The sequence below is a fragment of the Frieseomelitta varia genome, unplaced genomic scaffold (genome assembly GCF_011392965.1).
Source record: "Frieseomelitta varia isolate USP_RPSP 00005682 unplaced genomic scaffold, Fvar_1.2 scaffold_176, whole genome shotgun sequence".
Taxonomy (NCBI): Eukaryota; Metazoa; Arthropoda; class Insecta; order Hymenoptera; family Apidae; genus Frieseomelitta; species Frieseomelitta varia.
This window is the reverse complement of record NW_025109483.1, coordinates 198055-223644: the sequence shown is the minus strand read 5'-3', so window position 1 is coordinate 223644 and position 25590 is coordinate 198055. Positions and strand designations below refer to the sequence as shown.

Here is a 25590-nt window from a genome sequence, read left to right as displayed (position 1 = left end):
ATTTATATATGATAGAAATGCAGTTCTTTTCTTGAAATTTATACTGTTTCGTTTCATTAACATGAAAATATCACACGAAAAGTATACAGAATTATAGAAATTAAAAATATTAAAATCAACATTTTATTTTTAATAAACATAAAATATTCATAATACTTCAAAATACATAATAGTTGTAGTACTTTTGCTTTCTTTTTCTCGTTCAACTAAATTTTCCATTTCGTTGTGATAATGTTTTGAAAATGATTAAAACTAATACCGTAACATAATAAATATAACAAATTAGTTTCATGTGCCAAAGAAGTACTGTATTGTCACAGTTAACCTCCAGATGATGTGTTTAATGGTACCATTGTATTAGATATAGAAGACATTTGCATGGGTGGCGCAGGAGCTTGTTGTTTTGCAGCTGGAATTTTCAAATACTTCCATTATTTTTCTTTTGAGGAATCTTGATACAATTCAATAATCACGCAAACTATTTTAATAAATAGTCAGATCTAGAAGACGTCACATAATGCAAGCAATTAACTCAAACAAGCATATTTAGTGCAGTTTAAACAAGCACCTAGTGTTAGTTGCAGTTATAATCTGTGAATTATTTCTAGTTTCTTGATGTATTATAATATACAATAAACAAATAGATTAATCAAGTTAGTACGTGGTTTATTTCTCATATTTCATATCACTTTATAAATATACACATGCAAAAAAATAAATTTTCTATTCATTGGAAAGGAAACAAACTAATTGATTTACGGTATTACATTTTCAATACGGTGACTCACTGCCAGTAATAAATTATACAATGATTGATGGATGCTTCCAGGCATGCAAATTTACATAAATAACTCCGCAGTGTACTGTCTAATACTATGACTTGAAAAGAAATACGACTGACTTGTATGCGAGTCGTTCTTACCATTTCTGCTGCTGTAGACTTTCGTAAACCCCTTAAACTGTTCCGGCGGCGGGAAATTTGCGATAGAATGAAACATATCCGCGAATCGAACTTCCAAGTCTAGAATGCTCATTGTCTGTCCGTTGCGCATGGAAGAACTCCTTGTAGGAGGTGTTGGCGGTGGCGGTGGCGGCGGAGCCAGTCTTTGATGAGTAGGAGCTGGACGATGTGGAAGAGGCGGAGGCGGAGGTGGTATACACGGGGCGCTAACTGTTACTCTAGAAGGAGGGGGTGGTGCTACCCTAGTTGCCGTACTAGGTGTGCTATTCGATCTAGAAGTAGGTGGGGAAGGAGGTTTCGCAACCGGAGGCTTAAGAATTCGATTCGTAGGCCTCGGTTGAGTCTCGTTCAAGCAATCCTGAGACTGATGAAGGGAAGGTGGCGTTGGAGCAAGAACAGGAGGTGATCTAGACAATCGCATACTTTGTGCTCTTGATACACTTCCTCCGGTTAAGTTCAATTTCTTGGGAGGTGGTGACGGTTTGTGCAATGTAGACGATGACGTGGAAGGTGGTTTAGGTGCAAGTGTAGGCTTTCCAAATCCTTTAGGTGCTTCCGTGTTGGAACTGGCGGAATCTGTAGTACTTTGTCCTGGCATTGAGCTTGCCTTCTGAAATATTAAAAAATCTTAAAATTTGTACCATAGTGTATATAGCGTTTCGAATATTTTTACCTGAACAAATAATTGTGGCTTCTGAGTGGCTGGTGGTGGAACTGGTGGTGGACCTCTTTTTATGCTAGGAGCAGTCGATTGACCAAAGTTTGTATTATTTACATTACTATTGTTTTTTTCACCTGAGGACATCCGAGATCCTATGGGCTTTAATTTAGGCATACCAGTAGAAAACAATCCACCTAATCCTATAGGTCCTCCATTACTTGCATTGACGCCACTGTTTGCTACATTGGAACTATTTTCTTTGCTGTGTAAAGAAGAATTTCCTGGTTCACCTCTAACTCTACCTGAAATAACAATGGCAATTGCTACGGCTTGACTGTTGTTTGCTTAAAAGAAGTACATGTTGCAACGTACCACTAACTGCTGGTGCACTCTTATCTACAGTTACAGTTTTTTTTAAAGTTTTTCCAGCTCTAATTGACTGTAGAAGCAGATTCCTGTCCTGATCGGCTACGCCAGGACCAGATGCATTGAAGACAGGAGGCGGAGGCGGAGGTGGAGCTGGCATTCTTGTTCAAGTTTTATAAAAAATACTTGCCTCCTGTTGAAGTTGTTGCAAAAATGAAATGTATCAATTCAAGTAAATCTGAATCGCGTCTCTCATCATTAAATTGAATCATATATCGTCGGCAGAGTGTGCAATGGCTGAAATTCTACGAGATAAGATTAGACCTCCTACATAGAAAATATGACATTAGGTTAGTGCAGAAATAATTTCAATATTTGCCTCGAAATTCTATATTTCCGTCGGTAATTTTTACCGTTAACAGGAACGTTTGTTACAAGTCTGAAGAGGGTGAAACTGCAAACAATTTACCTGGAATTAATAAAACGATCCTACCCCCGGAGCGGGACGGTCTTTGAAACTACCGCACTTTGTTTCCGTTTCTGATTCACTGTGAACGAACAGTATCCACATTCCAAAATTATCCAGGACCAATAACGGCCGGACGCATTGACGTCTTTTTACGCGTGAAAATTAAATATGGGTGGTCGGACGTACAGGTGACTAAATTAATACACATCCCGATAAAAGTCGACAGTTTGTTTATGGGACTGACGAGTCATACTCGATCAGACATACGTACGTCGAATACACCTGAATGTACCACACCTGGCATCTACCGAAGTCATACTACCGAAATGAGAACAGTATCGTTCTCTTGTAGCCGTGTCATTATTGGTTGTCGAAAAGAACAACCAATCTTGCATCTTCGCCTTCCGCTATTAGAACGCACACCCGTTTTCAAACATTCCAATCATAATTCCATTTGTTTGTGCAATTGAATTATTATCTTCAATAATAAAAACGTATATTTCTTTTGATGTATCAAAAAACTGACAAACGGTTCTCACAGAGAAATTTATTGAATGCAAAAGTAATATTTACTATGTTACTATGTTGCGTATAAAGTAATACTGCGCGTTACGACGAAAAAGAAAAAAATTGATATATATATATATAACTTACAAAAATGCAATAATGATAAAGTACAGATACAGGTGATGGAATAAGGTTTCTTTCCTAAAAGAAACTCCCGCCACTGTACAAATAAATAAAAGCAATGAAACATCTTACCTTCTAGCTTTTATTCTCTATACGACTTTATCCAATATACGCCTGAAAAGATTAATCAAACGCAACACGTCGTCCCTATATACTATAAAAATTGTTCTATTATTAAGGTGAAAGACTGAACATCTCTAAGAGTGATAATATCAAAAACTTGTTTCTTTATAAGTGTAAAATTCATTTTGTGCAAAAGATCTTTCTTCTTTTTTTTTTTTTTTACAATATACAGTTATCATACATATTTACATAGGATTCGTTTGTCAATACAAAAATAGATTATATACTATATTATGATAATCCCTGTAAAAAGTTTCCCCTCCTTTTAGCTTTGTCGCAGAAAATAATTACAATTTTTGCAAATTGTTATAAACAACGTAACGCTACTTTTAAATCTTTCATTGATCGTAACAACCAACGTTTCAACCAACAGCTTTGTTTATTCCTAAACCTTTCAAGTGAAACATGATTCTTTTTCTTTTTTTTTTATTCTTTCGCTACATGATTCGTTGGTTCAGGTTTTATCTCGTCCATCTGCTCAGAAATAACGATATCAGACTGCTCTGTGTCTTTATGTAGAGCGATAATAATTTTTTCTTCTGCGGAAGATTGACTGTCAGAAGAACCTTCTTGCGTCGAAGTAGCTGCTTCCTACAATAGAAAGGAAGCTATGAAAAAATGATAAATGAACCCGTTTGTTTCGCCTTTCCATATTTTCATCTTTCTCATTCGACTCTCTAAGCCGGATAAATCTCAACTCAAAGTTAGATTACAATTCCTCTTACCGTACTTCGAATCTTCGTGTGTGTTTTTATATGTTTCGTCAAATGGTCCGATCGCATGAATTTTTTAGTACACTCAGGACACTGGAATCTCTTCTCACCGGTGTGGGTTCTACGATGCCTCTGAAGTTCGTCCGACCTAGTGAATTTCTTACCACAAAATATCCAACTACAAACGAACGGTCGTTCTCCAGTGTGCCACCTCAAATGAGCCCGAAGATGGCTCGTCTTCCCATATACTTTATTACAGCCTGCTATGTGGCAAACATGCTGCCGTTTCCTAGTCATGTCTCTGTTCCTATTCATGTATAAATTTCAATTTACAAAACTTATTGCAAATTTGAATAAATAGCAAATACTAGCAATCTTACCTATCGCCATCTCCGCAATTGGGACATGTGCAAGCGACCCTTCTACGATGTTGTTTGTTAGAGTCCGTTTCGATGTTCGCTGATGTGGCCGTGGTTACTTGATGCTGGTGCGACGTAGGCGTAGGCGTCGTTAATGTGTTATTTGACTGAAGAGTCTGCAAGATTTGCCATTTGGTCGAGTCGTTCGAGTCTAATTGCACGGTTGGAGCGGCAACAATCGGCGCGGTTGCTGTTGCTGGTAGCGTTTGAACAGTAGCCGGCTGAAGAGCACTTGCTGGTATGACTTGCACATTTCCCAGGCCTGGAATATTTTGCACGGGTATCGACTGAAGAAATCCATTTGTCGCGTTCATTCCACCGGCAGGTTGAAGTTGCATTATGCTCCCGCTACCAACGCCCCTCATCATGTTACCTTGTTGGGTAGTTAGATTTGCTAACGCGGATGCAGGAATAAGAGTTAACTGTTGCGCTTGAGTTCCTATAATATACATATCAATATGACTGTAAGATTAATACAGATAATGCAGATGGAAAAAATGACAAGTAAAATTGGTCAACGTGCCTGCAATTGTAATAGGCTGGACTGTAGGCTGTGTTGATTGAGCTGCAGGAATATGTATAACCTGGCCGCTAGCTAATTGTCTAGCGTCAATACTGGTTACTTTTATATCACCTTCGACTGCCTCCGGTGGTCTTGTTAAAGCTGATAACGTTTGTACATCGATTTTCTGTCCATCTTTTGTGGTAATTACGTTACTGCCTCCTTGTATTGGTCTCCCAAGTGCACCAATTCCCAGTACCTATAATACATTTAATAACAAATTTAAAAAAAAAAAATAATAATTTCAGTCTCAGATCAACTCGTATGGACGTCCAATATAGTCTCGCTTACGAGTTCCAATACAAATTATTATAGTGTCAGTGTTAGTGGAAACAAACGCTAATTTCGTACCTCAACACAAAAAAAGAATACCGGAATGAATACATCGACTAACCAACACCAACCTGCGGGAACCTCTGAGTACAGTTCCCAATTTTCCAACCAAACGGAAACAAACAACTCCACCAAATCATACATACTCCCACGCAGCACAATTTGATGCACCACCTACAAAAGAACCTACTAAGCTATCATCATTCACGCAATAGACGACATAAGCCTCCAAGACTATGCTCTTGCAATAGGGAAACTAATCGGACCCAAATCAATAAGGTACATCTCCAAAATCTCAAACAATCAAATTTGCGCATATCTCGACAAAAAAGAAACTATGCTACACCTAACAAATCTGCATAAAACAATAACGGTCAACAACAATACGCTAAACCTAAGACCAATGTTAACTCCGGCCCAAAGAGTAATTCTATCAAACGTTGCCCCGGTCATACCCAACTCAAAATTTGAAAAAATTTTCAAAAGAAACAACGTCAAGCTATGCTCCAGAATAACAACCCTGAGAGCAGGAATGACCGACCCGGAATACACCCACATTCTCAGCTTCAGAAGACAGGCATACGTTGACCCCGACGACATTGGAAAAATCCTATTCCTAATAACTTTTGAAAATACATCTTACCGAATTTTCACCTCCATTGACAGCTTTCTTTGCTTCCGATGTAAACAAGAAAGTCACTTAGCGAAAAATTGCCCGCAAACCCAAAATTCAAACATAACTGATACGACAATCCCAAATTCAAATACAACGATTCCCATACCAACTCAATCCTCCAAACTGCCGGTAAAGAAGATCCACATCACTACCGAGACAAACATCGACAATCCTAATCAATCAATGAACCTACAGAGCAATCACAAATCCTTCTTAGTTCCAAAAGATCACTGTCACAATCATCAGTTGACGACAAACCGGACTATGTTAGCTTAAACGACATAGTCTCCATGTCTCCACCAATCAATCCACAAAAAAAAAGAATCACAATAACCAAACTAAAACCAGTTCCTCCCCAATCTCCAGTTTTCGATTCCGTCAAACTAGAGGAAATGTTAGCAAAAGAAATAATAAATAAAAAAAATCCTTCACCCTCCCAGCTAAACTATTCCCAGAGCAAGAGCCTCTTCCAAAACACCTTTGGATCAGTGCACTCATTGGAAATCGCAAAGAACTACACCGATAACATTCCGACTCTTGTTAAAACTCTTGAAGAAATATACCCCCATCTAAACGAAAGAAGCATAAAAAACAGAATACATCGACTCCACAAAAAGCTCACCAAACCGACTGAGACACCTGAATCGTTACTTAGCTGCTCATCTGAATCTGACATCGAAAATTCGTAAGAGCCATAATCCAAGCATAATCCAAATCCATAAAGGAATCAACCTAACAAGCAAACATAAACCTAACTTCTCAAAATGACAAACAAAAAGTATTAAAAAATCTCAAAAACTTCTACACATATATCTAATGGCACCGTCGTCGCTAATGACCCCGCTGTCGATGCGACGTTAAAAAAAAATAGAAGAAGAAGAAGAAGAAGAAGAAAAAATAATTTACTTTATGAATATATAAAGTTAAATATATTTTTTATGAATCTATGTATTATATAAAATATTTTAAGATTTCATTAATACCATAATGTGATTCATCATCATGAAATCATTATATAGAGGTATTACACATGTGACTTATGAATATATATATATTTGATGATTTTTACCTGAACGTTGCTTGGAGTTGTTACTGTTGTACTCCAAGTCGCTACAGTAGACGATGGAGCAGATGACTGTTGTTGGGCTTGTTGAACTTGTTGTTGTTGCTGCTGCTGTTGTATGACTTGTTGTACAACCTGTTGCACTTGCTGTTGCTGTTGCTGTTGCACTTGAGCCTGTGCCGCCTGTTGTTGCTGTTGCTGCTGCACGGACTGTACAACCTGTGGTTGAGCTTGTTGCTGCACAACCTGTGCTTGTTGTTGTGCAACTTGCTGCGCTACTTGCGTTACCTGCTGATTCTTACATCAAAATTGTTTTAATAAAATCATTATGTTGTTTTATGAAATAATAAATTATCTCTCTTATTTACTTGCAAGCTTTGAAGCTGTGGTAAGTTAGCAATTTGAACCTGTTGAATTTGTCCATTTGGCGTAATTATTTGAGCTACTTGCGGAATTTGCTGCAAAAAAATTTTAATTTAAACGATATGTACTAATTCTTCTCACTCAAAAATTTCAATACATATATTTCAACATACTTGCGTGATCTGGGGTATCATTTGCGTAGCAGGCACATTGAAAACACTGGACAATGCTTGAACTGGAAAATGGACAGTTTGATAAACCGTTTGTCCATTACTAGCAGTAACTGGTACTTGCACAGGCACAGTTTGTTGAACATGTTGCATAGGGAACTGAAGCGGTCTAACTTGTACACTTTGCCCTGTATGATAAAAAATATTAAATGAAATTTTCTTTAATTTTCACAAAAGCAATTAAATAATAATAGAACACGTACCTGTTGGCAACTGAACAGTTTGTGCAGTGATATTTTGTATGATAGAAGTGGGAAAGACATTAGGTGCTTTTATCAAACTAACTGGCTGTGGTGTAATAATAGTCTGACCATTAGCCAACTGTACTTGCTGACTAGCAAGTTGAACTTGTTGACCATTAGCAGTAGCAAATTGCATCGTGGGCTGGCTTTGATGATGCCCCCCTGCGGCAGACATAGCAGAGGATGGAATGAAAAGTGCTTCTTGCCCATCGATATTAACAGTTTGCATCTGTGGTATAACGCTGTAACTGAGTTGCTGTTGTGATTGCTGCTGTTGTTGTGCTTGTTGCTGTGTCTGCTGTTGTTGAGTCTGTTGTTGCTGCTGCTGAAGCGTAGCTTGAGCTTGAGTACTGATCAACTGAGCACCCTAAAGTAATTAATAGATCTTAAGAGAAGAAAGAATCAATCTATTTATTATTATTTCTAAGGTCGCAATGCTCACCTGTAAAAATTGTTGAGGCAAAGATTGCACAGAAATAGTTTGTGCTCTCTGTTGATCATGCTGTGGTTGTTGAGTCTGTAAAGGCACAAAATTTTGCAATTGTTGCAAAGTAATGACTTGTGGTTGTTGCTGCTGTGCTTGTTGTTGAACATCCTGTTGCTGCTGCAACTGTTGCAAAACATTCGCACTTAAGAAACGAATTTGCGGTTGGGCAGTTTGCTGTTCCATTTGCTGTTGTTGCTGCTCAGTTTCGTCCTGCTGCTGCTGCGTTTGCAGGAGATCATGATCTTCGATCTCCTCCTATGAAGAAATTACACCCATTTCATCATTTCCGTTACACCATACTGTTATGAAAACAAATTTTTTCAATCGTCTCACCTGACTGATGCTTCTCCCATCAACGCTTCGTTTCATGATGAATATAAATTCAATATATTCTTAACGTAAACAACGCTGAATTTACGTAAGTTACCCTTATGCTAGGAATCCATCCTTCGCTATGCCAAACAGGACAGACCACTCGGCCTGCGGTACGTGAAAACACTCACTTGGAGAGCTGATCTAGAAAGTTCATTTGCTGATCAGACTCGTTTTATTCAAGTTTTATTCAAGATTGTACAAAATACGAATCTCCACCGACTTAGCTACAACCGTAACTACCCGGCTACTCGAACACCGCATCTGGCCCCGTTGTTCTTTTTCCTTTATCTCGTGTCAATGCGGCCCCGCGCGTAGGATTCAGAGTATTCGGCGATCGAACGAGAACGAATCGATCGTCCGATCGTCGAACATGAGCAAGAAACATGAATGACTACTCAAACGATATCGACACGTGCGAAGACCGCTCTCTCCGAAGACAAAGAAGGCCAGAGAGCCTTCTCCTCGAGAACCCAATTGAGGACCGCCTCTCTACGCCCCTGTTCCTGCCGCCCCACCCGCCGCGGCTCGAAATATTGCCCACCGTGGCAAGGACGCGCATAACCGCCGACATAGAGGCGCACCGTGTGTCGTCACACCCGCCCACTCGGTCGCTTGTCGACTGTCCGCCTCACCAACACATTCGCGTACCTGCGATAACGGGGAAGGCAGCCTCGCGATGCAGCCTCCACCCACTTTGCACATGGGACTCCACCTAACTCGCGAACAGCACGTGGCTCCTCCGTAGAAACGTCCGCACTCTGCACTCTCCCGCCACCCGATTTTTCGTCCCCCTGAGGACCGCGACGATGAACCTCTCGCGCTTGCTCACGCTTCCTCTTTCATCCGTCCGACCCTGTGGCTATGCCCAAGAGAACGGCCATCATAGAACACTACGGGCAACGAAACTAAAGTCTAAAAGAAAAATTGCACGTCGTACGTTACGAAAAAGGAAAAATAAAGTGGTTGGGTCGCTGATGCAGAGAGAAACAAAGAAACAGATATTACAGTTCATTGTTTCAGAAATGCGTTTACGTGTGTCACGGGCATGCATACGTCGAGTGTGCATGGTACGCGCGCGCGCGCATTGTTCACAAAGTGATCGGCGGTCGACGATCTACACTCTCTTTCTTTGGTCGATATACCTTTTTTGGTCTTGTTCGTTGTTCCCTTGCAATCGTTCTCTTCCCAGAAACAAAGCGCAAATGCACGTCGAAATACGGGACTCGACTACGAGTCTGCTATTCGTCACTTGTAGCACCGTAGTCAATTCCCTTGGTAACGCCAGGGAAATTGACGCCACGTTCGAAGTTGCCGCCAAAAGTACACAAATAGGACAAGCCGATATTCCCTCCTTTCACGATCGTAACAGACGAGGGGGGAAAAAATTCTTTGAGGTTAAGGATTTTCGTCTCGAAAAGACGTCTCGTACGCTGGCTTCCTGTCACCGTGGCACGCGATCCGATTTCAACGTGATTTCACATGTGCACGTAGACTCGCAACGTGTTCGTCGGCCGTCCCTCGCGAAAACAGAGCTGCGAATACCGCTATGAGAGGACTACTTTCGCCGTGGGGCGGTACACAAGGTGGCAACGTCGCCGTCCGCCGAATGATCGGATCAGGGCTCTGATTGGTCGTTGGTTATTCGCGATAGCTGGCACCGCGCGGAGGTTCGTTAGACAGGGGCGTACGCAGGAACCGTCGGACGCCCACCCCGTCGAAGAGGGATAAACGATGCACACCTCCTACTTTCTCTGGCCTTCCTTCCCCTCTTTTTACCAGTGCCCCCCCGGTCAGGGCCACGCTTGTGCAGGGTCGCGAACATCGGTATATCGTTGTTATATCTTTTCTTTCTCTCTCTCTTTCTCTCGCTGTTGGAAACGTTAACTGATTGCCAGACGCCGACGTTCATCCAGGAGAACGAGGGAGGAGCTGTTAGTACTCCCTCGCAATGCCGCCGCCCTTCTTTTTATAATCGGTAATAAGTTTCACGATCCGCGAACGCGAGCCTCTCCCTTGCTTTAGTTAACCATGTATGGAGCGATCGAGTAGGTTGCACGCGATCTAACGCCGAAGGCCACTTCAATCCGAAGGCTACGAGGTTAATATTTTTTTTCTTGGGGCTCGTTGGGCGTATTGATTTTGTTAAAAAGTGGGCATATCCCGGTGTGCATGGCAACAGCAATTTTTCAGTTACGTCTGAAAATATCGACCAAGTTTGATTCGATGTAGAAAGGGGTTGATGATGCGCGTGCAGAAAGATGTAAAAATATGTTTAAAAATTTATTTGATAGAAAATACACGTGTAATTCTACACCAGTGAATGTTATCCAGGGGTATATATTCAACTTACCGAATTTCTTTTTTTTAGAGGGGGAGAGGGGAGGAGAGGTTGTATTCTTTTGAACATTACAGCTAATTTATTGATTTCGTTGATGGATAGATACTTTGTTCATAGTGACAGGAATCACTTAGAGATATCTGGAAATATTGGTAAGGATTAATTGAGATTTGGATGAAAGGAGACTGATAACGTAGAAGACGATATAAAAGATAACTTATCTAGACGGATTGACACATAAGATAAATCCAATATGGCTTTTTATTAGTCAATGGTAATGACTAATGACAAATGAAATAAATTAATCTCTAACATCGGTCATATGTCGTGATTGCATGATGTTAGTCGCAATAAATTAAATAAGTAGTTACATTTAAATAATCAAATAACCTATATATATATATAGACTCTTCTCTAATATACATTAGCAATTAATGTAAATTATAAATAAATTCATCTTCGAGAATATTCTAAAAATAAAATCAAGCTTACAATCCAATGGCATGTGTAATTGTATCACATGTAAATCTAGATGGGGAATTGTTCACAGTATTTGACGATTTTGTTACAATTGTATAGTAACAAACTTACAATAAAATCGTATATTTCTTTATATGAAATTGCATCCTTTAAACTGTTAAGCTAGAGTTCAATTTTCTGTGACATCAATCCTTTGTAATTATGAAATGTATGTTTCATGATTATGATATTTGGCTTGTGACCAATAAGTAATCACAAGACTATTCGATACATTCGTGTATATAGTTCTCTGAAAATTGTACCGACTTGGTATACAACAGTCATAAATACATCTTTTGATCACATTGGTGCACTTGAGGACCTATATACAGATTAGAACATATTTGTTCTGTCGCTTAATGAAAACTGAAAACGCTGTACACAAAAATATTTACATATTAAAATTGAAATTCTTATTATGGTCGTGTCATTCTCTTTTTTCTTCGAAGTTGATCGTTAAATTAGTTAAGACTTGACGTAGCCGTAATTAATGTACATTTACGTGCATAAAATGTTCCTTTTCCTTAACTTCATCTCGTTCGTTTTGAGCTCGCAAGCTAATTGCAACGAAGGTAGAAAGTCGTTGTATAAAGTACGAAAAAAGACAAATAGGTCTATAAAAATCCTAAAATATTTGTACTAGAGTGGGCTACAATTGAAATTCAGAGTGAATAATGATTCTGTCATAATGAATTTACGTAGTGCTATGTTTTGAACATGTGAATTGCGTTTAGAAATATTTGCGGGAAATTGTACAATGCCGCACAGAACATGAACCTTTTTTACAGTCCACCGCCTGATCTCTCCACGCTGATCTGTTTCTTCAATACTTCTTTTTCGTGTTGCGCCTCTTCCATCTCTGCCATCCTTGCGAAACGCGAATATGCCACGTGTCCAGATTTGATAGCAGACATCATCTGTGTCAAATTGAAACAAATTAGTTTTAAAAATTAAAAACAAGAGGATACCACGTTTCATAAACTTGAAGATCACAGTTTTATAGTTTGGTACAAGAGCAGCATGATACTAGAATACTTTGCAAGGAAAAAGAAAAGGAAGCAGAGAGGTTCAAATATTCATAGAAATATTATGATCATAACATCAAGACAAAACACATTTTGATTAGTTATCATAATCAATCTGTATGTAATCAGGTCTAAACTATTCGTGCAACGAAAAAGACAATATTAAAAAACTAGTTACGTTAAATTATGAAAAAATAAAAGAACGTAAAAAAATGTTACGGGTAATCTGTCGTTATTCAACAGGTTTCTTTCGCGATTATTCTTTCTATTAGATGCTGAACTGATTCCGAATAATGTTAAAAGAATATTTAAATATATGCAAAAAAAATAATGCAACAAAAAGAAATTTGAAAGCAGCAGCAAGACTATATGACAAATCCGTGCGTGCGAGCTTTCACAGACCTGAAGATATTCGTCCAACTCGACCTGACCGTTCATATTAGTGTCGATTTCGCGCAGTATTTCATGAAGCTCTTCACCAGGTACTTCCTTGTCACCAAATAACTGCGAATAGTAAACAAAGACATTTCAATTAAACGTCTGCACTACGATTTACCTGCAAATAATCTTGTAGCTCCATTTGCCCATTGTAATTGAGATCAATTTCATTGAGCAAAGTGTGCATCTCGTCTTCATTCAGTTTTATTCCAAGTACCTGTACATTGACAATGAAACGTATAATAAATAAAGGAAGATAAAGTAACAGACTCGAGTAATTTAAAATCAACACTGTGTGTTCGACGCAAACCTTAAGTCCTCGTCTGATATCGTTAATGGAAACGTAGCCTTTGTTGTCTTTGTCGATGATCCCGAAACGTTTAATGTACAATTGAATTTCCTCCTTCGTGAGATTAATGGGAATTTTGTCACGGGATGCACGGTTAACCATTTGTCCCATTTCATTAGCGAGAAATTCAGAAGCCAACTTATGCTGCCTTTTTTTTTCATCTGGTGTCCAGTGTAATTCCTCCGCCATGATGTCGATGATAGCTGGAAGAGCTTCTTGTGCTGCCTGGACGTTCAAGAAAGCTAATCTCAATCTTCTTGCAATCATGTCAATCGTCGTTCTCGCGTATTCACGAACTCCATATCGAATCTAAAATTAACAGCGACTAGTTATTATAATGAGAAAAAATGAAAGAGATTATCAATAGTCAAAAGTGATAATCAATAGTACTTACCTCGGCATCGATATACGGAAATTCAGGATGAATCTTTTTACCTATGATCGGCCACCTTTTACCAGTGAGAGAAGCCATTTTTGCTACTGCAAATGCACGATCTCCATAACTTTTGGCTAGATGTTGCGCAACCTCACACTCCAAGCCAAAATCTTGTACCAATCTGATGTACATTGTCGGACTCCAACCATGAGCTCCCTCGAGGAGAAAACCATTTGTCTGACAGGGTCTTTCAGGTTTTAAATCGCAAGCTTAACGAATAAAATATAAATTAAAGATAAAACTTATGAAATTTTTAACACACGCATCGTGTATGTGTATAACATACCTTTGATAGCTGCGTCGATGGTTTCCTCGGCCATTGCCCTATACGTCGTCCATTTTCCTCCAGCTATCGTGATAAGTTTTGTGGGACTGACATGCACGATATGATTTCTGGCTAGAGATTGAGTGTTTGGTTTGTTCGGATCGGAGACGAGGGGTCTGATTCCACTCCAAGCAGACAATACGTCTCCGCGACGGACTTCAACGTCCGGATTGAGGTAGTTCTTTACTTCACGTAAAATGAACATGATTTCATCTTCTGTGGGTCGTGGATTATGCGTTACTTGACAGGGTAAATCAGTCGTTCCTGCGATCGTTTGCTTCTGCCAGGGTAGGAAGAAGATCACTCGGCCATCGCTCGTTGCTGGGTCCAGTAAACCCATTTGATCAGGACTGTAAACGAAATTTATAATTATACATAATTAATGTAAATCTTCCCAACACGTCTTGTAATCCACCTGTAATTATTCACCTGTAGTAACCTGGAAGAACAATGTGAACACCCGAAGAAGGACAGCAGATTTCTTTAACATCTTGGTCATCCATCTTCCTGATATGATCGGTGAATGGACCCGTTGCGTTTATTATCGCCTTTGCTTTCACATCCCACTGTTCACCTGTAAGTTCATCTCTCACGCGAGCACCAGTGAGGACCCGATTGCCGTCCTTTACAAAGAAAAGATAAACAATTTACTATCTTTCCACTTTCTTATCACGTGTGAATAGTCGGACAATATCAATGCCAATACCTTATCAAGACCTTTCAAGAGATTAACAACCGTAACATGATTTACGACTGTTGCGCCATGTCTTGAGGCGGTAAGTGCGACTGCCAAATTCATCCTGGCATCATCCTGTTGACCTGTTACACCAAAGGAACATGAAATTACAATATGCTTAAAAGAGTTGACAAAGAATAGCTCAGGGGAGGTAGCTCAATGGGAGATACCATCATAGTAGACAATTGCTCCCGTAAGTTTGTCCCCTTTCAACATGGGGAACAATTCCAACGCATTGCTTTTGCTGAGAAAGTACGACGACTTTACTGTCTTACTTCCAGCCACAAGGTCGTACATTTTTATACCGAACCAGTAGTAAGGAATTTGCCACCACCTGTTGAAAAAGCAAGTGGATGTTACAAAACGACTTTGGTCGTTGATTACGTATCAAATAAGTAAAAATAATTAAGAGAAAGCAACACACGTATAAACGGGCAACATGATAGGCAAAGGATGAGCCAAGTGAGGTGCGCTGTGTAACATAGAAGCTCGTTCGTGCAAAGCTTCCTTGACCATTTTGTACTGTTCTACGTCCAATTGCATTATAGCCTTCTGCAAGTAACGCACTCCACCATGGATGAGTTTTGTACTTCTGGAAGATGTACCAGAGGCAAAGTCATCTCCCTCGATCAACGCTGTTTTCAAGCCTGGAATTTAAGAGTAGCGTGTAATTAATCGACTAGTATTGAGTTAAAAAGAATGAAAAACAAGTTAACAAATTACCTCGTGTGCAAGCATCCAACGCGCACCCAGCACCCGTTGCACCACCACCAACAATGAGAACATCGTATTCCTCATTATTCTTTAAGGTCTTCACCTGTTCCTCTCTGGTTGGCAAGGGTCTTTTAGGTGGTCGTGGCTTCGGTACGTCCGCGTGCACCTGTAATGAACAAAAGAACAATAAATCAAACGAATCATAACCAGTTTTGCGTGATACATTGCACGTGAATAGTGTCCTCGCGCGAGCTTTTTGAATACACACGAATTGGCGCTGTTGTCGGTCGATAAAACAGTTGAAAACAGGGCGGGTAAGTCGAAATAAAAGAGCATTCCCCGCGTATTTATTAGTGCAGATTGAAGGCTATTCTTCAATTGTTGTCATATCGAACCGCAGGGCAATTATCGTAATAAACGACCCTATGCCAGTTGCCGCGTTGGATAATCAACTTTAGTCACCTCATGATAAAATCAATTGCTACGATTCGTATCAATCCGATTTGTTGAATACGATCAACTTCGATAGACATCGGTCTCGTGTCTATACTTTTACATAATAAATGAATAATTTTACATCGATCTTTTATTTTTATCCTCGTCAATTGACGATACGCTGTTTATTCACTAAAAAAAAAAAAAAGGTATATTTAGATGAGCTATAGCTTCGAGGAACGATCGTGTATCAAAATAGACGAGCTTGATGGCTTGTCCTGGGCTGGCACAGACCTTCGCAGTAGTGAAATTTTGGTACTCACGTGACAACTAACAGATCACGAAACACTACAACCTTGACTGCCCGCATAGATTATAGATAGTCGCGCTATAAGCTTAAGACCGTGATAAACAGTAGAAGCATTCATTGCGGTAATGTATTTTAAAACTTCTGTTTAATTGCGTTTCGCTGAACACTGTGCGAAACAGATTGTCGTGGAAAGAAAAATAAGAAGTACAATTGGAATAATAAACAGAGGTCAATGTTCGATTACAAAAAGCAAAAAAAAGAAATTACGAGAATGAAGAAATTACTCTTGCTGCGATATAAAAAAAAGAGTCCAACGCTTCGTTTCTAATGTATATAATTCCCACGACACGTGGACGTTTCAAGTGGAAATTTCCACAAATCGATCGAGATTTTCTAATGAAGAAATAAACAAGCAACGAACAAAGGATAAGATCGCAACACGGAAGAGATGTACGAACTGCATATCCTGTAGTGAAATATTTTCGCCATGATACGTATTATAGAATTTCCAAGAGGTTTGTTTTCTGGTTTCAATCCGATTGTGTCGCCACGTTTTTACAGACATGAAAACGGATTTTTGTATAAACAATATGAGAACGGATCATACTTACGGTACTATCGGACATTAATAGATAAGAAGTAAGGGCACTAGCACCAATGGCACTTGCACCCCCCACTAGCAGTTTCAGCGATGATGCCATCTTGCTTGTCGCTTATGGTGGAACGAATCTTTCTGGAAAAATCTGGAAATAAACGGTTCATTACTGATCGTTGTGCCGCAATTAGAGATTACGAAAGATGGAGAAAGAACTAACGAAAAGTACGAAGGGGGAAATGGCTGGTTGCTAGATCGGCAAAATTTCTGTTTGATCTATATGATAAACGTTCGCTGGGTTAGGGAAAAATGCTTTTACATAAGCTGATAAGATAAATAGACTATGGAATGTCGGATATCCACCGATCGATCGGTCACACGCAGTGTCCCTGATACCTAGAAATCAGTGAATCACCGTTCAGGTCATTCGGTGATGTATCAACAGGTGCAACGTCCACGAGTTGAACAACTATGCATTTAGAAAAGATGCAACGAAAGAGAAGTTATTGATGAAATGTCCGTAGGAAGATCGAGTCAACTACCTGCGTATCGAAATTTAATCTTCCTGGTTGGCAAGACAATCTAACACGTGTACAGTAATCTTTCAAGTACATATTAACTTATGAAATTCTTATGTAACATATATTGGGTATTAACCACGATATTAAGTATAATGATATTAACCACGAAAGTACAGGGATGGTTCATTGGCTTCCTCGCGAAAATCGTTAAGTTCTCAAAGTGATGCTTCAAAAATGATCATTGGCAGTCATCCCGGAATATTTTTATCTCAATTAAACGTGACATACCGTTTCACTGTCTCGTGTCATGTGACATACTGATGTGTCATGCGAAATAACATTATGCTTACAATTTTCACACATACAATGATGTAAGAGGGCTTACAACGTAGCGATCGGATCCGCGTGTGTGCGAAGTGAATTACACGATTGCCGTTTGTGCTATAATTATTCAACTGGTTCGAAACTTCTTATTATGACCGGAGAACAATCCCTGCGCTGATAAATTTGTCGCGTCTGTTTGAATTATCAGTTATGAAAAATGTATGCTCGATTGATAATGGTTGCGTTAATCGTAAAACTTGATGTAACACGCAAGAGACTGACGAAAACCACTGGCTGTTTTGTCAGTGATTTCGTCGAAACTAGAAAATAAGAACGTCCGAGAATCTCTCGCTAAGCATGTTACAACATAGAGTAACTAGATTAATCGATTTTTTAGCAAGTCAAGTCAAATCATGACAGCACGACAAATTATCGCGTTGAATAAAGAATGTCATTTATCAAAGATACAGTAATATGCTTCGAGCTTAAATAAAAAAAACATGGACGCAACTAATGCATTTTCTATTTTATCGACAGGTGAGTCATTTTTCCTCGTGTAAATTAACGATATTTTTATATTTGTTAAAAATAACTATCTTAATATAACCAATAAAAGTAACTAGATATACTCAATCGAGATATCGTATGTAGCAAAGTGCACGCATTATTTCTTTTCATAAGATGTTCATAGTTAATCGAGAATTATTTTAATTCGAATAAAAATGAAAACTTGAAGAACATGTAATATGCAACGCGTGTATAATCAAGAGGTCACTTGCTTTTTGAATAAAATATCAAAAAATAATTCGTATTATGCTATTCGATACTACGAGACCTTGATAGTCCCCTAAAACACGTGGAATTACGTAAGCCATGGCTTGTGTTAATCAGCAAAATTCTAATATTTTCGCGTCTTTACCGATCGCTTTTCTTTCTTTCTTTTTGTTTTCGTGAATATATAACGTGTAACATGTGTATAACGTGGATGAAATAATTTCACAAAAATTCGAAAACTGATCAGATCTGGTTGCAACTGTGAAGAAAGACTAGTCGAATCCGAAAGGGATAGTCTTTCTCGAGGTACATGAAATCTCGTCAACTCTCGCACAATTTTTACGAAATACCTTCAAATACGTGCACATTGTCATCACGCAAAGGCACAGGAACGATGTCGCAAAACAAGGTTTTAAAATAGCATCCGAACCTCATGCCAAATAGCTCGGAATGTCGTGTGTATTGTGACCGAGCTCATTATACAATGCGAATATATATCACAACATTATGAGTGAAAAATGGTAAAAAAATGTTCACTGATGATATTTGATCATCGTAACATAGACGAATAAACGAAATTTCGTAAACAATCGATGCTCGAATAAATTGACCGCCCTTAATGCACCGCCATCCCCTTTCGAGTTTCAACGAATGCGAAAGTTAGGTTATACGAGTTGGGTTCTCCATGGAGAAACTCACAGTTGACACCACCTTATTTTTCATCATCGAGGAAATTATCGTATAATTTGATAGGAAACAAATGACGTACGTATGATAATGATTTGCCGCAATAACAATAATTGACATTTGTTAACGACAATGCTACTCACTGTGAAACGAATTGATAGCAGCACGGGAGTGTTGAGGACACTCGCGCACAGTGGTGGTGAGTGTGATACCCGAAACTAAAAATTAACGACGCACATATTCGAAGTGGATGCCGGCGCACATTTCACTGACTCGCACGAGCGAATGAACCATGGTAAACGATCAGGCCGCACTTAATAAATATGCAAGCCGACATCGAGCTCAGCGACATCTCTCGTGCGTTTTTCTATATATCTACCACAATGGCGCGCTCGATAAACGTAAATCAGTAAATCATTTACTTTTTTTGTTTGTTTTCTGTACGGATAAAGAGATTAAATCCTAAAAAAAATATATTATACACGTATATTATAAAATATATTACACATTAATATATAAATATATTAGAATAATGGGTCTGTTCTATTTAAGAATATAAAGGATTCTCTTCAATCAGTTACAATATTGTTTTATATTTACGTTATTTTTGTACAAAATTAACGATCTCCTTTCACAATGTCAAAAAACGGATTAGTCAAAAATACTCGATATCTTATTACTTGTTATTTTGCAAAAGTTCATAAAATAGTGATTCTTTTCTTCTCAGTTATCTTGTAACTTACATATGAATTGTATATTACTCGTAATACCGGAAGTAAGACAATATTTTGTTATTTTACAGCGAAATCATTTCCAATCTCCATAAAAAAGAGACAGTCGTTTTTTTTTTCTTGAACGATTGTAGGAGTTGAATATACACGAAAGTATATTAGACAATAACAATCTGAAATCTTAATGCTAGTAACAGGTGGTTTCACATGTTGACTATGATCTAACAAAATAAGAGATGTAAACATAGTACAAATGCAGAAGATGTATGATGAACGGATGTACAATAAATAGCAAAAGTCATTGCAAAAAAAAAACAAAAAAAAAAAAAAGATCAAGACACACAACGTAGCTAAGATCTACTATTTACACAAATTGTTATATCAAAATATACGATCATTTTTTATTACACAATTAATTATGTTTTCCTCCCTTTCGTATCGTTTTCTTGAGCCTGAAATATGAGCTAAAAACTACACCTCGTCGGATGCAAGCATCTCTCTGTCAGTCGGTGAAGATGACTTTTCCTTTCTTTCGTCTTCTTTCATTTGAAGAGCAACGGCAGACTCGAGCACCCGTATCCTACCCTCGTGTTTCACGATCACCGCTTTCAGTTTTCGTATTTCTTCCGTAAATTCCTTCAAAAGTTCCTCCTGTGAAGCAAATACCTATTGTCAACAAATATTGCCAAAAAGCAAATTTAAACCAAATAACGAGTGACGTACAGTAATGCCTGCTGATGCTTGTGCATTCTGTGCAGAATTCGAGGAAGCAACTTTTGCTCCTTTGCTCAATATGTTTGACTTCTTATGTACTTTCAATTCGTTCTTTGCCACCGAGGGTTGATAACCATCTCTCAAAGAGATTAATATGGGATCTGCATCGGTTCCGTTCTCCCACTCTTCGGCAGATATTGCAGCAGTGTCACCTGGAGTATCAGGATACAAATCTTCTTGAAATAATTCTGACTGAAAACGAACAAATGATATTAAAACGATTAGAAAACAAAAATAGGCTGAATTATTCAATATTGAACGTATATGTATAATGTATAAATTATACCTTTCTCGGTACAGTCATAGAGATAACCTGGCAAAAGCCCGAGTTGTTGAGCCGGTAAAATCTAGTTATTTCACAGCTATTAACATCACAGCCTCGTTTTGGCATCATTCCTATACCTCGTTGAGGATCAGGAGTTTGAAACGTATTGATGTAATGAACAAAGGGAGGTTCAGGGGTAATTTCGAAATATCGAATTACAGAATCGCCTTTCCCGCATAAATACACTAAATTTGTGTCAGGATCGTACAAGGGAAACATAACACCGTTACTTGTATCCAATTCGACCATAACTATGGGTTCACCTAACATATCTGGAGCGCGCAGGGAATACTGCCTCTCAGACATTTTACTGAAACCTGTGGTAAAGATCAAGCCTCCCCTGAAAACATATTAAACACACATCTTTGTGGATACAAAATTTTAACATATGTTCATACGTACAAATATAAAAACCCTATAAAAATATGTATATAATTTAATAAGATATATGTTTGAATATTACTCTTACATAATTTAATAATCTACTGTTTTTTGAATTGTCTCATTCAAGTTAATCATCAAAACTGAATAACATCCACCTTGTTACAACATTTGAAAACTATCTTTCGTATCAAATACACACGTGTGAAATAAAACAAATAAAACAAATAAAGTGATCATTAAGGAATAGCATTGTTTGCACAATACATCATTATAAGTTATATTTGAAATGGAGATCAGTGCACCAGCTGATCACTGAATTTTGTAAGATATATGTACCTGAATCGATTTGTCCATTTCTCGAAACAGATATCAGCATTCAAAAATGCAATTAATAACGTTTTAAATATTAGTGTAGTTATTTCACTGTATTCTGAACTTATTTATCGACATGGATAAAATGTTATATTTTAAAATAATATACTTTACTTACTGAAACTTTTATGCAGATACTACACAGTGGACAACTTGATATTTGCATTTATTAAGCTGGCATCCTCCTGACGAGTTGAATTTTCAATCTTCAAGTTTTCCATTAAAAAATACCAAATCTCGCACTACACAAATTGGAAAGACCATGTGATAATAAAAAATAAATGTATTCTTAATGAGCAAATAGAAGTATCAATCACATGTCATTAAAATATATGTCTGCCACAAAAAAATAGTTGTTTTAAGATAAATATCACATTTATTCTAGGTACATTTATTGTGTAAAAAGGCGGATGTATACTGTTTGATGATTATCTAATGTGAAAGATATGATGATAGTGTTTTGCATAATCAAAGGTATTTGCTATTCCTAAATACGCATTTACTTGAAATTTGCAGATAACATTTATTCGAAACTTATCAGTATTTATATGCAAATATATGGTTTTAGAAATATTTGTGATTAAGTACATGTATAATTAAGAATTAAAAGGCTTTATCCATTACGAATACCCACTGAAAAGAAATTTACATACCTGAGGAAGATTGCACGGGTTGCCTTACTACCTTCATGTGCAATAGCCTCTTCCAATATCTCTCCAGTTCTTGGATCCAGAATTCGGATCTTTTTATCCTTACAAGTGGTAACTACTCTGGATCCATCCCAGTTCCAGCATGCAGAATAAATCATGTCTGGATGGCAATCTATTCGTACTATGGCTTCTCCCGTGCCTACGTTCCAAATCAATACAAGATTGTCAGACCCAGCTGTGAGCAATACATTTAGTGCTGACGGATGCCATAATACAAGGCCGACCCTGCGCTGATGCTGCTGGAGATCTACCACAGATTCCGTTAATGTCCTAGAAATACCACCATCAGGTATTTGCCACACTTTGACTACGCAATCTTCAGAACCTGATGCTATGACATTATCATTGTGAGGACACCAAGCAATGTCTAACACAGGACCTTTGTGTCCACCAACCAATGGATAATCTGCTGGTATTCGACCTACCTAAAACAATGTAAATGACTATGAGAACTACTTGTCAAGTGGTCCAAGGATATAACAAATGACACATTAGTACAATGCTTAAAAAGAAAAAAGAAGAATTTGGAATCTAATGTAATCAAAGAATGGAACTTACTTTGTTGTGCGGTAAAACTATGAAGGCACCACCGCCTGCGGATTCCACGATGATGGCGAGAAATTTTGGGTTCACGGCGCAGAAGGTCGAGTCCCATGAGGACTTCGACACCCTTATATTGTCATAACATTGTTCACGTTTCAAAGCCGTCCCGTACACGTGGCGGAACTTGCTGCTGCGCACCACACGAAAAGACATGTCTGCACCTACTTTCAGTGACAAGCAAAAAGTCAAAGAAAAGAAAGGAAAAAATGAAAAAAAAAGAAAAAAGAAAGAAACAAAGAAAACGACGGTTAACCTAAAGGATGAGGATGGGCACTTTTTTGGGTCGTGTGCCGGATTATTGCAATTATTTTAATAAATTATTGTTACGTGTCCAACGACAACGTGGGCGTCGTGTGGACCATCCCCGTTTTATAAATAGATTCCCCACCCTCGACGTGTCGAAACGAGCGCGACTCAAATAAGAATATTTTTCGAATCCTGGCTATTTTGCTGTTTATAAGTTTGATGTTCCTCTGCTCTTCCACCATCCAACCCCTCCACCTTCCCCCCTCCTCCCCCAACTGCCTAACTCTCCCTAGTCACGACTGAGGTAGATCCAAACCTCCAGGGCTACCAATTATCATGAAAATATATCGAAGATGCTTGCGAGATAGATCATAATCGATCGAGGCGAAAAAATAGATCCGATCCACCCGAAAATAAACTCTGACCGCTACTTTTGCGCGACGGATGATTCACCGAGCTGATCGTCACCGAGCATTCCTGAATTTACATTACTTATACTATACGCGTCCGGTGCCGTTAAAAGGCGCCAGACCGCCGACTGAACGATCTGTTATTTCGATTATTTTCGGATTATTCGCGAGCGTCGTCGGTTTTTTGACGTCGCGCCAACCGTTGTGCGGAGGCAATCCGAACGGGTGAAATCATCGAAAACTTCCACTGCTGCTGGAGAACGAAATTTAGGTCGCTCGCGCTCTCCCCCGGTTAGTGCATCGATCGAACATCCTTCGTTGAAACGAGAATCAATACGTTAGAAATCGGACCAGCTTCTTCGCGCTCAACGAGAACAGCATGCAATTAATTAAGCGGAGTGGAATCTCCCAGTTGTCTCACTGATTTTACCTTCGACGATTCAAGAAAGAGCATCTATCATTCCCTGATAGAGCGTGTCGCGTTCCCCTTTACCTCACCCCGGGCACGTTCGATGAAACGAGCGAGAATCTCATCGATCGAGAACGAAGACTGAATCGAAGATCGATCGTCTCTCGACGAATTGATTGGAGGAGCCGAAACAACTCTCAGGATACTCCCCTCGACGTCGCGAAATACAATCGTTCCGTGATCGTCAACGGATTGACGCCGACTGCTATCCTCTCGCGCTGACTGTATCTAATCTACCACGTGTTTGTAGACGGCGCATGCACACACGCGCTGCAACGATACTCAACGACGCAACTACGACAATACGGCGATTAATGCTGTTACACTATCGCGCGTTTTTACAGATAAGAATGCAGTTACCGCGTTCGACGGATGACTTTTTCTTCCTGGCCTTCGTGATCAACGCTCGCGGGGAACTTCAACGTTCCCGCCGACCGGCAGCGACGTTGCGCCGTAATTCGACGAACGACCACGCGGCAGCGCTATTGAACACGAAACGGCTGGATCATTTGAGAGCACCTTATTTGGAAGTGCGCACCCTGCTCCTGCGAATACCTACCCCCGGAACTCTACCTCTTCCGTCACATTATCGGTCACGTAGCGCGCGTTACACTCTACGAGATCCCGTTCCCCACGACTACGTCTCTACGTTTCAGCTTCGATAGTCTCTCGCTGTTCCGCGGCACTTGTGTACACGTAAATGTACAAGTAAAAATCGGGTTACGTACGCGCACGAGGCGGTGAAGAACGGCCGATCGATTCGCGAACACGCGGCGAACTTGTCGGTTCGCTCGAGGGAGCTCTTTCTCTCTCTCTCTCTTTTTTTTCGTTTCTCTTTCCCCTTTCTTTCCTTCTCAGAACAGCGCAGAGAACGCGTAGAAAGCGATTCTCACCGAGAGAAATTTTTTTCCGATGACAGCCGATGCACGCTTTTGGAAAAGAACTCTCCCCACCCCTCCCCAAATCTCACGCGCTAATGAGGATGACGGCTGCGCGCGCATCTAAGCGCAACATGGCGCGTCTCGGCGCGCAACGTTTAAATTTTCCCCGGGCCGTCTCTACGGTTGATCGTCGACCTTAGAGTATCAGTTTAGATTTAATTAGAGTTGATCTAGATTTTTGCTTTAATGAAAGTACTAGGAATTAAGAGATTTAAAATATCTTATCTTGCTTGTGATTGAAACGATTTAGTCCAATCAATCTCAAATGTCGATAATCGTAGTTGAGATTAACTTTGTTAACTCATCGATCGCGATTAACTGTTAAACTTTTATTCGATCGTTGACCTTACCGTCGTTTGAAACTTC

At 39.2% G+C, this 25590-nt stretch overlaps 4 protein-coding genes and 1 long non-coding RNA gene across 14 annotated transcripts; 1 reads left to right on the top strand and 4 right to left on the bottom strand.

Annotated features, from left to right (window-relative positions):
• Positions 1-109: 109 nt before the first annotated feature.
• Positions 110-21738, bottom strand: LOC122538746 (WAS/WASL-interacting protein family member 3-like). 2 transcript variants are annotated; one of them, XM_043673078.1, is made up of 6 exons: positions 21669-21738; positions 6432-6437; positions 1995-2090; positions 1635-1924; positions 923-1571; positions 110-409 (listed from the first exon to the last, which is right to left on the bottom strand). In XM_043673078.1, the coding sequence occupies exons 1-6, from the start codon at positions 21721-21723 to the stop codon at positions 321-323; spliced, it is 1185 nt and encodes a 394-aa protein (XP_043529013.1). In that variant the 5' UTR covers positions 21724-21738; the 3' UTR covers positions 110-320. The 2 variants fall into 2 exon arrangements, with proteins under 2 accessions (XP_043529013.1, XP_043529015.1); XM_043673080.1 differs by lacking the exons at positions 6432-6437; positions 21669-21738 and adding an exon at positions 2460-2592 and having other exon boundaries at positions 1995-2184.
• LOC122538737 (transcription factor Sp4-like) lies at positions 2067-10267 on the bottom strand. The gene is made up of 13 exons (XM_043673055.1): positions 9876-10267; positions 9382-9645; positions 8692-8874; positions 8314-8613; positions 7833-8238; positions 7573-7757; positions 7405-7494; positions 7043-7333; positions 4926-5163; positions 4364-4841; positions 3996-4290; positions 2458-3861; positions 2067-2315 (listed from the first exon to the last, which is right to left on the bottom strand). The coding sequence occupies exons 3-12, from the start codon at positions 8725-8727 to the stop codon at positions 3697-3699; spliced, it is 2484 nt and encodes an 827-aa protein (XP_043528990.1). The 5' UTR covers positions 8728-8874; positions 9382-9645; positions 9876-10267; the 3' UTR covers positions 2067-2315; positions 2458-3696.
• Positions 10446-11982, top strand: LOC122538748. 2 transcript variants are annotated; one of them, XR_006308920.1, is made up of 3 exons: positions 10543-10557; positions 10629-10831; positions 11112-11982. It is a non-coding gene; the product is annotated as an uncharacterized LOC122538748 (long non-coding RNA). The 2 variants fall into 2 exon arrangements; XR_006308919.1 differs by having other exon boundaries at positions 10446-10831.
• On the bottom strand, positions 11315-19563 carry LOC122538738 (glycerol-3-phosphate dehydrogenase, mitochondrial). Of its 2 annotated transcripts, none has more exons than XM_043673058.1 (12): positions 19403-19563; positions 16970-17101; positions 15623-15779; positions 15324-15546; positions 15070-15233; positions 14870-14982; positions 14593-14786; positions 14125-14513; positions 13797-14047; positions 13364-13711; positions 13172-13270; positions 11315-12507 (listed from the first exon to the last, which is right to left on the bottom strand). In XM_043673058.1, the coding sequence occupies exons 2-12, from the start codon at positions 17057-17059 to the stop codon at positions 12373-12375; spliced, it is 2163 nt and encodes a 720-aa protein (XP_043528993.1). In that variant the 5' UTR covers positions 17060-17101; positions 19403-19563; the 3' UTR covers positions 11315-12372. The 2 variants fall into 2 exon arrangements, with proteins under 2 accessions (XP_043528993.1, XP_043528992.1); XM_043673057.1 differs by lacking the exon at positions 13172-13270 and adding an exon at positions 13018-13119.
• LOC122538741 (coronin-1C-A) lies at positions 19828-25260 on the bottom strand. 7 transcript variants are annotated; one of them, XM_043673067.1, is made up of 7 exons: positions 24843-24991; positions 24644-24765; positions 23114-23322; positions 22499-22980; positions 21051-21429; positions 20714-20956; positions 19828-20641 (listed from the first exon to the last, which is right to left on the bottom strand). In XM_043673067.1, the coding sequence occupies exons 3-7, from the start codon at positions 23309-23311 to the stop codon at positions 20462-20464; spliced, it is 1482 nt and encodes a 493-aa protein (XP_043529002.1). In that variant the 5' UTR covers positions 23312-23322; positions 24644-24765; positions 24843-24991; the 3' UTR covers positions 19828-20461. The 7 variants fall into 7 exon arrangements, with proteins under 7 accessions (XP_043529002.1, XP_043529001.1, XP_043529005.1 ...); XM_043673066.1 differs by having other exon boundaries at positions 23114-23319; XM_043673070.1 differs by lacking the exons at positions 24644-24765; positions 24843-24991 and adding an exon at positions 25177-25260 and having other exon boundaries at positions 23114-23319.
• Positions 25261-25590: the final 330 nt, after the last annotated feature.